The 14,253-nt window shown below is 48.2% G+C and overlaps 4 protein-coding genes across 4 annotated transcripts; 1 reads left to right on the plus strand and 3 right to left on the minus strand.

Moving 5' to 3' along the window:
• Positions 1–208: 208 nt before the first annotated feature.
• On the minus strand, positions 209–1,580 carry FSST1_005745 (PLC-like phosphodiesterase; the record flags this gene model as incomplete). The annotated part of the gene is made up of 4 exons (XM_083232051.1): positions 209–742; positions 831–935; positions 993–1,172; positions 1,266–1,580. 4 exons carry the CDS (start codon positions 1,578–1,580, stop codon positions 209–211), a joined length of 1,134 nt encoding a protein of 377 aa, XP_083089175.1.
• Positions 1,581–2,545: 965 nt separating this feature from the next.
• On the minus strand, positions 2,546–5,257 carry FSST1_005746 (transcription factor domain-containing protein; the record flags this gene model as incomplete). The annotated part of the gene is made up of 2 exons (XM_083232052.1): positions 2,546–4,725; positions 4,777–5,257. 2 exons carry the CDS (start codon positions 5,255–5,257, stop codon positions 2,546–2,548), a joined length of 2,661 nt encoding a protein of 886 aa, XP_083089176.1.
• A 4,746-nt stretch (positions 5,258–10,003) lies between these two features.
• Positions 10,004–12,137, minus strand: FSST1_005747 (cytochrome c lysine N-methyltransferase; the record flags this gene model as incomplete). The annotated part of the gene is made up of 4 exons (XM_083232053.1): positions 10,004–10,117; positions 10,538–11,419; positions 11,559–11,747; positions 11,829–12,137. The coding sequence occupies 4 exons, from the start codon at positions 12,135–12,137 to the stop codon at positions 10,004–10,006; spliced, it is 1,494 nt and encodes a 497-aa protein (XP_083089177.1).
• Positions 12,138–12,661: 524 nt separating this feature from the next.
• On the plus strand, positions 12,662–14,129 carry FSST1_005748 (P-loop containing nucleoside triphosphate hydrolase protein; the record flags this gene model as incomplete). Its single annotated transcript, XM_083223788.1, has 3 exons — positions 12,662–12,755; positions 12,816–12,825; positions 12,928–14,113. 3 exons carry the CDS (start codon positions 12,662–12,664, stop codon positions 14,111–14,113), a joined length of 1,290 nt encoding a protein of 429 aa, XP_083089178.1.
• Positions 14,130–14,253: the final 124 nt, after the last annotated feature.

Raw genomic sequence — 14,253 nt, forward strand, 5'->3', positions numbered from 1 at the left:
AACTATTATAATTTGACAATAACCATAAGGATTCGTGAGCACTGCCTGCTCTAATGACCATGGCAAGGTGTCTCAAGCCCAATCAGACTGACGCTCTATCACACTCTGTTTCTATTCCCAGTTCCCTCCGACTATACCTTTAGAAGCTTGGATAGTCATCTCTAATCGTATTTATCTCACCAAGTCAATTGTATATGACGTCCTCTGCCTACTGCTTATCTAACGTCCGACGGTCTTTAAGAAAATCAAATTTGCCTTGCATTCTCCTCACAACATGGTAGACAATCATCAGTGCTTGGGTGACTAGCACAAAGGCGACGGTTTCGGCCTTATTTTTGACCCTTTGAGCCAATGCTAGGTCGGATCTGACGAGCTTGCCATCCATCTCATCCTCAAACTTTTGGCATACCTCAAGGTATAAACGTGGATCGTCAGTGATCACACCGTCGATAAGTGGCGGTCCTTGTACGTTCCTAGTAGGAAGTTTCGGGTGACCTAGATTCTGGCGGATGCACCATTCCATACGACGAGGCTGGTTAACGGTCCATGTCATGAGAAGCTTGTCAGTCCGTTGGAGCCCTCGTAAGAATAGCTTGCCCGAAGGACCAACGAGGGTATTCTGGTTGAGATTGAAACCGAGGTTCGGGATTTTAAGGAAGTGGTGTGAGTACAGGAGAGAGGCGCTGATATGAGCTAGAGGATAGGTCGGGAGTTGGCTACGTGCGGCCTGTAGGAATGAAGCCTATTGAGCCATGTCAGCTGCAAGCCAGAACAGACTCATGAATGAATGTGTTGCAACTTGTGGGCGTAAGTGTAGAGAAGCAACTCACGTTCCAACATCCAAGTACAATACGCTGATCCCATGGCACCGACCCCTGGACGCTATCAAATGTTCTTGCAATAGCCGCCATCAAGTCTGTAGGGTTATCATTGAGCTGAAAAACTTGGATCAGCTTCTGTTTCGTAGAGCATGCTGGTATTGATCATGATACCTTGATATCTAGAACAACCCAGATCTTTTCTAATTCAGGCTCGGCCAACCATTCAAGGAAGTCTTTAAGCCGCGGCATGGGCTCATGGGGCTCGGCCACTGTACGCATAGTGCTGAGATATTCCCACGAGCATTCCGCAATACGTGCGTTTACCCCGAAGCAACGCTTCAGCGATGGATCCTACCTACAGATCAGATGAGCCCAGTATAGCCGGTCAGGGCGAGGGTAGATTGGCATTTTGTAGCGGCCAATGGGTGTCGAGGTTTGACTTACATGTGATATAACGGCTATACCATCAAAAGAGAGATGCACGTCTGTCTCTATAGCATGCGCCCCGGCTGCAACTGCACCTCGGAAGGCAGCCATTGTGTTTTCTGGCCAGTCGACCTTTGCGCCGCGATGAGCAATCGCCTGTGGAAGTCGACGGGAGGAATCCCTCAGTGATGGACGTGCGACAGCCCATGGCGCTGTGGTACGGATATCATTTAGTGGTGTTGCGTGCTGCATAAGCTTGCTTTGTCTCTCACCTTGAGGGACAGCCGCTGACTGGGCATCCTTGTTAGCAAGAACTCGTCTTTGCGTCGTCATTGTAGTCGTTGATCGTGAAAATTGATAAAGGTTCTTCGGTGGGAGAATTAGAGAAACAGCTTCAACTGCCCTCCCGCAATAACGTCCCCAGCAATGGAGTGACCAAGAGAATCGACGAAAACACCTTTTGTGATTAAGGTATCCCGTATTCATCGATTCTAGAGACGGCAAGACATAGACATGGACACTATTGCCCTGTCATGTGTCATGGTCAATGGATCTTTCCCCATTAATTAGATCCACCGCCAGAAGGGAAAGCAACAGATCTACGTTGGTAGGTACAGCACAGCACAGGCTGTAGTTGGAGACGTCATTCCAAGCAAATACATGCACGGCCACAATGTACTTTCACTAGCCTCATTTGACCACAGGTGCCTCTTCAGCTTGCGAGCAGTACAATTGTGACACCGTTTGCAGATTCCGTACTTCAGTCAAGCTTTCCTTGGCCACATCTTGTCAAATTGTACATACTTTAAATGTAACCTTGCGGTACCGCAATGTACATAGCTCTGTTGTCCGCGTTAAGATGCCGAGGCAGTGGATCTGACAAGGGGCGATAACTGGTGTCACGTCACTCAGACAATTCGAGATGATTGCAATGCTTGTTTCATTGTTGTAATACACAGCAAGCCTGCAACTAGGTACCCTAGCCTCGTTGTATTGTGAGGCTTGTCCTTGGACTCTGTATTCACTGTTAAACCGGCGAGAATTGGAGTCAATAATAATAGACAATGCCTGACGAATCCATGTCCTAGATATTGAAGTGAAATTGATCAAATATTTAAACTCTTATACCAAAAATAATAACAGAGACCCACTGGAAAGCCCCAGCTGTCTCTCAAATATCATAAAATCGTTTCAACTTTCATAAACCAAAGTCAACGCTATCAAGTTAACCAAGTGCCTGAACGCCCAGTTTTTAACACCACCAACCCAAGGTATCATATTCTTTTTTAACGCCATAACTAAATAGGAAACGTATCCATTCGGTCAGAAATCACATATCCCTCGTGGCCGTGCTGCTGGGCCACCATGTGGTTGTGGTAGTCAACACTGTCAACGCTCAATCCAAGTTCCGAGGGGCCAACCTCCTCACCCGAGCTAAGGCTTTCATCACTCATGCTGAGGACGCTTTGAGGAGGTTGGGGATTGTTTCCAAACTCGGTGATACTGAAGCCGCCTAGGTCCCAGTTGTCAGGAGGCCAATCGCCGCAGTTACTTACAGCGATCGCACTCTCATTAACGAGTCCCTGCCCGCCATAGATGGCATCGTAAACATTGTTCATGCCGCCATCCATTGATCCTAGAAGGGTCTCCCATTCAGTCGTCGAAACTCCATTCATTTTCGCGGCAGCCATAGAAGAATTCACAACCATATGGTTGGTCTGAGGCGTCACTCCAGAATGAGAGTGCATGCGGCTCTGGTGGGGTGAGAGCGGCTGCGGTGACTGCGAGGGGTGGGTGAAGGGCATGAAGTCGAGGTTGCGAGACAGAGGTGAAGCCTCGCGCTCAGGTCTGGGAGATGCCGACATACGATGACCTCGCCGAGTTACATGAGCCTCGGTATGGAGGTTGTCAAAAGACTGACGAGCCCGAGCACGGTAAACATCGGGTCGAGACTCAGTTTCACATGGCATCGTCATGCGACGCATCCTCTCCTGGTGGTCGATAAGGTTGCTCTCGCTGGATGCAGCGGCCGAGAGCTGACCGAAAGGATAGGCTGTGTTTCTCTTCTTCTTGGACTTCGAGACGGCTCCGGTTGGTGGCGAACCTCGGTTAGAGATTGGCGCAGGCACCTCACGTGAAGTGTGCATTGGCGAGCCAGCGGATTCGTCAACAGTGACAAGCATACTGGCCACACGCTTGAAGTCGAACGACCCAGAGGCATCCGCCCTATCCAAGATGTGGATCACAGAATTTACCAAGCGTTCGTCATCGCGCATTATCTTACTGTCTTGTTTGAGATCAATTGAGTGGTAGAGCAACGTCATGCCGCAGATCACCAGTAGATCAGTCTTGTTCAGGCAGAATGAGAAAGTCATGCCACGCTCTTCAAGGAGCTGAAGAATTTGAACAATATGCTTGCTCGATGATCCGATTGATATCAGGGCTGATGCCGCCTTAGAACCCAGACTGGAGCCAACGGCAGGACGATAGATGAGCGTGCGGATGTAGTAATAAGCCAGAGCTAATAGAGGCGAGCGACTGCCAGTCACATCTGTTGACGGCTTGTCTTGAACAAAGTTGAGTCTCAGATGAGAAGGCAACTGATGGTACCAAGTATCCAGCTCACTCTCAAGAGAAGCCATTTGTTGAAGAGATATCTCATAGGAGCTTGAGGCGGGGTAGTTCTTCTCTAGTACTTTGGCAAGAATGCGCGTCGCACGAAACAGGGCCAGTGCATTAGACAAGCGAGTGTACTCGCCAGGGAGAGTAGGCTGAAACCCTTTCTCAGTCACATACTCATCGTCGGTGTCGCATGGGTATTCAGTCTGGATTTCGTCCTCTTTGAGAAGCTTGGGAAGACCAAGAGTAGCAGCAGAGAAACAGTCGAGGGTGTAGAGAGTCCAGAAGACCTTCTTGCGGGTTTCGATTGTCAGAGCACCAAAAGAAAATCTCTTCTGGCTCTGATGCAAGCCCAGACGATGAGAGAGACTGACGGCAATGGCCTTGTAGTGTTGAAGTCGCTTGTAGTCGGCACGCATTGTGCAGTAGAGAAGAGCAAGAGTAAGGCATTGTAGGGTATTCATTGTATTCTCCATCGAAATAGCTTCAAGAGCGGCCTGCCATTGTTGCTCACAGGCGACAAGTTGGGAGAGATCGGGGTTGTCTGATGAGAGACCAGCGATGCTGAAGATAAGGTAGAGTTGTGCAAGCTTGTGGCCGCTCTTGACTTTTTCTGGGTCGGCAACAAACTCCTCGTAGACATGGAGAAACGTGGGTTTGTGGAGGATAGGGAAGAGAGGTGCCCACTCTTGGAAGTAAACGTTGACACAGCGGTCCGAGAAGATGCGAGGAGGAGCTACGAGGGGCTGCGCAGGGGACTCGTGGCCAAGGGGCTTGCAGCCTTGGACATGCAAGAACGCTTCCGTGTTGAAGTCGGTGCTGGGCTTTCCGGCTTCTTGGATTTTACGCTTGAAGGCGTCTGTTGGGTACGTTAGTTCAGGTCGATTGAAAAATTATGAAGGGAAATTACCTATAAACATGCGACCACTGGATGCGCCCATAAAGTAAGAGTCAGAATTCTCAACCCCGAGTAATAAAGGCGCTGCTTGTACACGGAAGGTGTCCTCCTTTGTAACTTGGGCTTCGTTCCGGGGTTCTGGGACAGGAGGGCTGCTAACAGGCATGGAAAGACTTGATCGGTTGCCGTGGATCTTGGAAAGCATATCGATCTTTTCGTCCTTCTCGTCTAACAAATCCTTGAGCTCCCGAAGTTCACTTTCTAATTGTCGCACGCGTTCCTCTAAAGATTCGGTATATCCACGAGGGAATGCGCGACGGCTGAGTTTATCGCTTGTTCGGCATTCAAAGCCGACATTGGCGCACTGGGAACATGTTGGGCGTATTCCGTCACAGCGGATCTTTTTGCTTCTGCATCGATCACAAGCCTGGGCAATCCGGCTTTGAGAGCTAGTGCCCACCTTGATGACCTTCATGGGAAGAATTCCGGGCATTTTGGTGATTATATGTGAATGTGAATGTGTCGTATCGTATTATTATGGAGTTGTATGAGGGAAGCGGCCGGGTTGCCGAGAGAAAAGCGATGGCAGGTCGCCAGGATTGCTTTATTCCTTAGATATTATTATATTTTGCGATATCGTGTCTCTCCTGTCGCCAACTGAGTCACTCACGATTAAATCGTGAAAATCGGAGATTTCGAATGTTTCCGGTATTGTGTACCTGGCTGGGTAGGTAGATATGGAATAGCCGAGGTCTTTAAATCACAGCCAGCAATTTAGGTGATAGACTAAGTGAGTGAAGGTGAGTTGTGAGTGGATGATTTGATTGGTGGGGTTCAGGTAAAATCGTGGTATAAAGTATAGAAGTATGGATATCTTGGATGGGAGAAGATAAGATGATGTGGATATATATATAGATATTGAACAAAGAAAAGTCCAAGAGGAAGGAAGGAATATAATGGTAAAGACGAAAGGTAAATTGAGGAAAAAAGATAAGATTCAGGATTCCTGGGGTGGGAAAGAGCAAGATTTAGTAGAAATGAGGAAATGGGAATGGGTTGAGTCTTGTCCTTGGGGTGTGGAGACAGAAGTGGAAATCCTGGGGGAGGACCAGGGCAGGGACGAAGTGGAGGGTCAATGCCATCCTTGCCTGTATTTTGATGGATGCTTAGCAGCATTGCTACCTGCTAGGTAGGCACCACCTACTCTACCTAAGCTAAGTTCCATGGGTCCATGAGATGAAGAGACTTATCTTCTGGTGCAGGCGCAATCTGCAAATGGGGGTGCATTCTTGGCGTCCCAATACCAGTCTTTTGGTCTGGGCAACCTGGCCAAGCGTTGACCATGACGATGGAAAAGGTACAGTGTGTGCGAGACGTTGCAGAGCACATGGTTGACGTCTTGCCATGTCCAATAGACATCTGTTCGATGCAGATGTCGAGCTCGATTGATGGATGCGCCCAGAAAGTCTACAGTGTGAACTGAGGAGCGGTTCCCACTGAGTTTCCCAAGATTCGTTGCACTAGGTAGGTTGAAGGAAGACGGGCAGCTTGGTACCTACTAGGTACCGAGATATGCTGTAAGCGTCCAACTTTAGTGGACAGGTACATGCAGTACTTACAGCCGCAGCTGCCGTCCAAGATGATCCTAGCGTGGGTTGGGACATCTCAGGGGGCGTGTTCATAAAAAAACACCTCCAGGGCTGTAATTGTAAAACCATCAATACTCAGGATAGGTACCTATTCGACTCTGCCCCCTCTGGGTTGCATCTCAACTCAGTACCTGTCTACAACTCAGCTTCAACGTAAGTGAGCTCTCAGACCTTTACACTATACCCATGTTTCCTTGGGGAAGGATGGGAATGTCTTGGAAACATAAAGGAGTCGCCAGCGAGTATTTACCAACCAATGCTAGCTCAAGGCCAACCCTACCGAGGTCAAACTGACCCGAGGTAGCATATCCCGACCTTTTTATGAATACGCATATGTATCTCTCTGTAAGTTGAATCCAGAACTCATTTTCTAAAGTAAAGCCATCATGATATCGATATTAATCCTATCATGTCCATTCATCTCCTGATTACAGCCTGCAGAAGTCCTTTGACCTCCAGGTCTGGAAGTGGCACGACTCGCACGACTCTAGAACACCCCGAAACGTGAACAACAGCCCACTACTTCACACCCTCCCGGCCTTTTCCGCCTCCATGCCAGGCCATTTCTTCAAAGGCAAACATAGGGTTTCTTACCCCAGATTATTCGAGAATGCTATTGATGTAAGCACTTTCAATCCATGTACCTGGTAAGCCCTCAGAATGAGAATGCGGGGAAATATATTCTGTCTGGTATTACCATGTTTTGGGTTGCAATAGCCAGCTGTTCTCCTTCACCTTCATCGTCAAGTAAATCTCCTAAAGTTGGACTTATGCTTCACTTACTAAACTCAATAAGAAACAAACTTGGTCTTGGCCTTGACCTTGACCGCAACAATGTACATCTGGTATGTATTCGGTACCCACCCCCATTGATCCTTCAAGCTGGAAGTTCTAAATTACCGCTGAACTAGAGCTGCTTACTTAACTCTACTTGTATGTATTCAGGCACACATCACAGCCCTCAGTACATTAGTTCCTGAGAACACATGGTTACTAGGGTCAATGCTTTTCTCTTTCCGTGCCGCTCCAAGGTTATGATACTGTACCAACATTGGCCTAGTGTAGACGGAGCGTTTGCTCACTAACTGTCATGACTTGATTCGTCTTGCACCTGTATTACAGACGGAGCCGCAAAGCGGTTCCCCTTTCGGTCACGTACTGGGCGACCCTAACTGTAGGATTCTCTAACAAGCCGCGACGCCCTGCATATCTAAAGAGAGACAGAATGTCACCGTGGTGCATGAATCCTTGACTTCCCGCCATCTGTTGTAATCCCAGCTTCGATCGTGGTGGATTGACCATAAAGTAACATCCTGGCAATACTGTTAAAGCCGAAAACTGCGTAGTACCTCGCTGCTTATTTAATTACATACAGTTGTTGAATCCAGTTGCTTGGTTCTAATCAAACAAGACTGGCCACACACTAGACAGTTAACACTTGAGCCAGTTTTACGTTTCTTCTTGCGAGGTTCCTGACTCAACTATTGTTCTCCCGTCCTCGCAGATCCTGACGTTTTACATTGCACATACTATGTACAATCGGCCATAAAACTGTGTAATTGTGGCGCAGGAGAAGGCAAGGAAGGCAAGGAGAAGGCATCGAATGGACGGGTTGACCTAATTCCAATGCAGTTTACGGTGGTACAGCACAGATTGACACTAACCAGAGACACGACACCGGTATGCTCACCGCGGTGGAAGCCTGTGAGTATAGTGGGTGTATTGTATAAGGCACAAAGGTGAAGAAGAGTCGCCCTGCTGCTTTCCGATTCGTTCATGTAGATCAGACATTTTTGTCCTCGGGCCACCCAGTCACTACGGCCCAGATCCAGGTTCAGGTCCAAGCTTTGAGTCGCGCCTCGAGGTTGAGTACGTCTGGGCTTGCTAGTTTTCACATCAAACATTGATGTGAACCTTGGAAACAATGCTGGTCTCCTATGTACGTGAGTATACTGACTTAGTTTCGAGCCTGCATGTCCCAGGGCTGGGGGAGCCGCAATCGAGAGACCCACATCGGAGCCGCAATCGTTCACTAGCTGACGCAGATCAAAGGGTGATCCGCAGCTAGGCAATCTTTACCTTTGTTCCTAGTCCTGGCCCCGACCTGTCGTACAGTTGGGCCCTGGAATTGTGAATTGTTTTTCGACTACAGATACGTAGGTAGTAGGTAATGATGGGTTCACGTTGACACGACTCATTAACCAAGACCCATTAACCAAAAAGAAATCAAACCTAGAAAAGGGGGTTTGTCTCATCAGTCTTAATTCAGTTCAACCGCGGATAGCCATCCAAATATTCTCCTGTAGCCTTCAAGGCCACACCTTCATGAATCGTATCGAATACCAGTACGGGTATACAGTCTCCCTATGCCACTCGTTGCAACCACCGACACTGGCCTTTGCAACTAGGAGACTATTATCCTAAAGTAACCACTCCTTTTGAGAAGAGGGCTCATATCTATTCTCGTCACCCAAGACCAAATTATGGTCTTGAATGCCTATCTGTACTCGATCACCATTTCTGTGTCTTTGTGGCAATTCATTTCTCATTAACTGGAAGATGAACCCATCCCATACTTTGGGGAAGGGGTTATGTCTAGTATTGGTCTAGGCGTGAACGTAGTAAGCGGAACTGGCTCCTTTTCATTATGCTTTTCCACGACAATCCGAGAATAGAGATCGTAGTCTAACAGAACCCAGATGCAGGATAAAAACCAGGGGTTAGACTTTTGATGAATGTAGTGCATCTACTCGGGATGTTCCCTGGTTGTAGGCTTGGCTGTGGCCGGAACTAAACTCCCTCACGCTTTGTCGGGTTCTCGGGCTGCACAGTGAGTACAGTAGGCACAGACACGCTCGGTAGTTTTATTTGATGGCTTTGGTAGAAATTATATGACAGCTTGCATAACACCAGAGCTTTCCGGTGTGATGTTTTCCCCCGTTCATAGAAAGCTACAAGCAAGTCGAGTCTTGTTTGTCTAATTGGCCAGCCGATCGGGTCATGTGTCTCAACATCATGAGTAACTGCACAGTATTCCACCTAGATCTTGTATCATATTCCTCTAAGGTTCCAAATTCGGGTTCGCGCTTTCTATCTTGAGATCAACTGCTCAAAACTAGTCTTCTCACTTGGTTTTGCTTAGACCTCGATGCAATGGACACCTGCCGAACCGGTTGGTACGATCGTCCTTATATTTGGGGGGTCATGAAAATGGAACCAACGAACTAGGTAGCGTTTTTCTTGTTGATAGAAGCATGGTCCAGGAAATAAATACCTAGGCGAAGTATTTGAGGATTCGATAGCTTCCCAGGACTTCATTTGAATGCACAATTTTCCCCATCCTGCCAGGATGTCAATGTCTAAAGTTGGGTACAGTACCTAAAGTCATAACTCCAGCGACAACGACAAAGACAAAGACAGCCCCGCAAGAGTCTCGTCATACCTACCAAGCGTCCGGTATTCCTGACAATGAATTGACACGCGAGCACCTGTATGTAGAACCTGGTAGTCTAAACAATTGCCGATTCCCCGCACAGCCAAAGCGGCAATGTTCAACAGTAGCCGATGAAACGAGACAAGGTGTGTTTCGGTCAGCTAAAATCGTCCTCATCATTGGCTTCATCTCCCGACGCTTGTCTGTTTTGAGAAGCTTCCATCGATCCGAGATAAGCTACCACGTGGTCGTCCGCAAAAAGATGGGTCCTCTATATCGTACCAATGACGCATTTTGTTAGTCGTTTGTTCTTCTAAATGCACAACAAAGACGTTGAATTGTGTGGAGGAAGCTCGGTGTCTGACCGAGCGTCCCTCTTGGGCTTCGGTATTGATGAACTAGCAGGCTAAAAATGCGGAGGAAGGCCCCTTGTCGTTTCGAGGGAGATCCCGGGGTTCAAAGAAGAATCTGGGGAAAACGCCAAGGCATTGTGAACTGCCGGCTAGCGATGAACCTTAGGTTGTCCACGAACTATGAGTGATGCAAACTTCATCAACAGACCTACCACCCTATCCATCTCCAAGACCACTTGACTTGTCGATGTTTTTTCTTCTTCCTTTTACTGAGAAAACATTCCGCAGGTTTGTAGTTTAAAATAAAATAAAAACCAATCGCTTCGAGTAGAACGTACCTGTTTGTCCATGGCCATAGCAGCGCTTTCCAGCACACCAGCCTCAATCGCCCTGAGCTTTTCTGCTGCCTGGAGACGGCTATCCCTCACGAGCCCATCCCGGCGTAATGGCTCAAGTTGATCATGGGAGATTTCGGAGGAGAGTTCCACAAGGTGGTTGGACACCATCTCATGCAAGACAGAAACCACTCGAAGCCTAAAGATTTGGCAGAGGGGGTGATTTTTGATGAGATCTTCAAAGTGGCCTACCTGAGCCGTCACATCTTCTTCTTGCCAGAAAAGCCTTAGCTCTCTCCCTCCGTCCTCTCCCTGAAGGACTTTGAACTCGAGGCCATCTTCCTCATTCAGGCACATTAGGTATGCAAAGGGGCATTGCCAATCTATCTCCACATCTGACCGAGACAATTTGAGAGAGGGTGACCTGCCAAAGATATGAAGCTTGGCTTTACCCAACGGGTCATCAGGAAGTACCTTCACGGGCAGGTTGAGCCCCTCGACAGTAAACTCGCTGTCAATAAACCCGTAACTAAAGAGCATTTCTGCGGGGGTTTTCTCTCCGTACGAAATGCTCACTTCCTCCCCCGCCGACACCTTTGTCCCGGGTCGTACTAGCAAAACAACATCATCCTTGTCATCTTCATCGTAGTAAGCGGTCGGATGGTGCGAGTGATTGGCCATGTCAAGTCCAGGGACCATGGCGTCTCCCCCTCGAGGTAGTTCTAAACAACGTGATCGGTACCATGCATCAACCAAGATCCAGTCTTGGATGGTCAACATTCCCTTCTCCCAAAACAAGGAATTCCAAAAAGGCAGCACCGACGATTTCTCGGTCAGATCGTCAAACTCCTTACTTAGAGATGAGAATTTGGCTTCCAATGCAGCCTATAGTATTGTCAGGGTCCTTTTGTTCTGTTGCGGGGAAACTCTCTGTCCGTCACAGCGTCCGTCAAAAATTGCTGCGGTTCCGCAACTACCGAGTCTACAACTCCGTACATGCTCGCGTATTTGCAGAAGCACTTACCTCTAGCGATGTGCCTTGGAGAAGAGCTCGCTCAACTTCCGACCACATCGTTGGGACAGGAATGTCACGAGGCAGGAATTTTAGATACTCTGTCCATGGCGTTGACGCAGGGCCTCTCGGGCTCGATGCATCCCGACCAGACAGAACGAGATGCGCCAAGAGGTAAAGCAGAATGTTACCCCGTGTCGACTATGACAAGATCAGCTCGTGCTTAGACGGGTCCGTAAACCTTGCAGTCCAGGAGTCCAATGCACTCGGCCGCAGTCTTACATTATGCCCTACAGACTCCATGAGTTGGCGGAAGTTTTGATCAACCTTGGCGTAATCCTCAACTGTGGAGGCTGAGAGAATCAGATCGTGAGAGATGCGCAGTAAGGTTTGAGCTTCCCCATGCCGCAAGTCTTTTGCATTGTCTTCACCCTCTGCAGCTGCTGTTTCAGTCAAGTCGTAGCTGTTAACGGCGACTAGCCCAATTCCCTTTCCATACGTTTCTTGTAGTTTGGCATTAACAAGATCCACGTCATTGAAACGTGCCCAAGTAGGAAAGACGTCGATGGGGAGAGTCGGTTTTGGCGACATGATATAAGAGAGAGAGATGACAAGGTGGTGTTGAGTGGGAAGTGGAGCTTTTAAACAAGAGTAAGAGGCATAAACTGTTCATTCGTTCTTGCCCCAGATATCACACTCTTGAGCAACTTTGAATGGGTAGAGGAAAGATCCGGTATCGGCAAATCCGGATTATAGCCATCTAGCACTGTAAAAAAAAAATCGGCCCACTTCAGCCTCTTTAGGCCGAGAACCAATTTTACGCTGTGAGGCTTCAATTCGATGCTATGGAGTCACATAAATTTATCTCTTTACATACTATATCAAGCTCTGCGCTGTTTATTTCCACGAAACTGGAACAAAATACGACATACTCTGGTATACACAAAGTCGCCAAACAATAGCAGGACCAGTATTGTTCTGTTCCTGGCATCGCCGTCGACCCTCATTGTGGAATCAAAACCCTGGTCTTACACATCCAAGGCTCAATTTAGCTACTCAATTGTTACTTGAGCCTCATACCAAACCCTTGATCAGTACACCAGCACACATCCACCATGCCTCGAGATCCCCTTATTGGCCTTGTCGGAAAGCCCTCGGCTGGTAAGAGCTCGACGCTCAACAGCTTGACGGACGCCACATCCAAAGTTGGTTGGTAGAAAGATCCTGGCCAAAACTACTGCAACTTGGCGCTGATCGCAAGTTACATAGGCAACTTCCCGTATGCTTCGCCCTTGTTCTATGCTCCTTAGTTCTCTTCATGCTTGACCATATGCGCTCTTGTAAGCTGGTATCTGTCGCGAAAGCTGACATGTGCATTCAGATTCACCACAATTGATCCTCAGCGAGCTATTGGCTACCTCCAGATCGAGTGTGCTTGCACCCGTTTCAATGTGTCAGACAGATGCAAACCCAACTACGGTGCCTGTGTGGAGGGTCGTCGTTCTGTGCCTATCGAACTTCTTGATGTTGCTGGCCTGGTTCCTGGTGCTCACGAGGGTCGTGGCTTGGGCAACAAGTTCCTTGACGACTTGCGTCACGCAGATGCCCTTATCCACGTTGTTGATGTTTCCGGTACTGTTGATGCGGAAGGTAAGGAGACAAGAGGTTATGACCCCTCAGTGGATATTGCATGGCTGCGCAGCGAGATTGTAGCTTGGGTTCTCGGTAATCTTATGCAGAAATGGGGATCTATCCGACGAAGACACCAAGCTATCAAAGCGACAGCCACAGAAACTTTGCAGGGCCAGTTCTCTGGTTACGGATCAACATCGACGACTGTGAATCGTGCTTTGGACCGTTGCGGTGTCAAGGAGCCTTTGGAGGATTGGTCGAACGAGACTGTCGAGATGGTTGTCAATGCCTTCATCGACGAAAAGTTTCCCACAGTTATCGCGCTCAACAAGATTGATCATCCGGATGCCGACAAAAACATCGCCAAAATTGCCAAGCAGCAGGACCCAAACACCATTGTACTGTGCTCGGCTATCTCGGAAATTTTCTTGCGAAAGATGGCCAAGCAGGGTTACGTCAATTATGTTGAAGGTAGCGAATTCGTTGATACAAAAGAGGATTTGATAGAGCAGGGTGATCCTACTGGCGGTGGTCTTAAAGACCTCGACGAGAAGAATCGCACCCGAATTGAGAACCTCAAGGACATGGTACTCTACCGCTTTGGATCTACAGGCGTTGTACAGGTGCTTTCGAAAGCCGCTGAGATTCTTGGTCTCGTTCCTATCTTCCCTGTCCGAAACACGTCCACCTTCAGCTCTGGCGCCTCAGAGTCCAAGTTTGTTTTCCGAGATTGCGTTCTTGTTAAGAAAGGGAGCACGGTTGGAGATGTGGCCCGCAAAGTTATGGGTGATGCACCTATTGCCTTTGTTGAAGGTGCTGGAAATATCCGAGTATCTGAAGACGATACCGTTGCTGTAGGCAAGAATGATGTTGGTCACGAACTCCCTGTTTACAATTTCTCTACTGACAAAATATGTGCAGGTCTTGTCTTTTAAGGTCGGAAGAGCCTAGGCGGGTAGGAATTCTGCTCGCCATAAAGATCTAGATAGACTATGGCAGGAGGTGTTGGCATCAGTGTGCCTAGACTTGGAATCAATATCTAAAGATGTAGAGGTTTGCAAAGTTCGAGTGCGGA

Source organism: Fusarium sambucinum, chromosome I, assembly GCF_050947815.1.
Source record: "Fusarium sambucinum isolate potato_lamoka chromosome I, whole genome shotgun sequence".
NCBI classification, from domain to species: domain Eukaryota; kingdom Fungi; phylum Ascomycota; class Sordariomycetes; order Hypocreales; family Nectriaceae; genus Fusarium; species Fusarium sambucinum.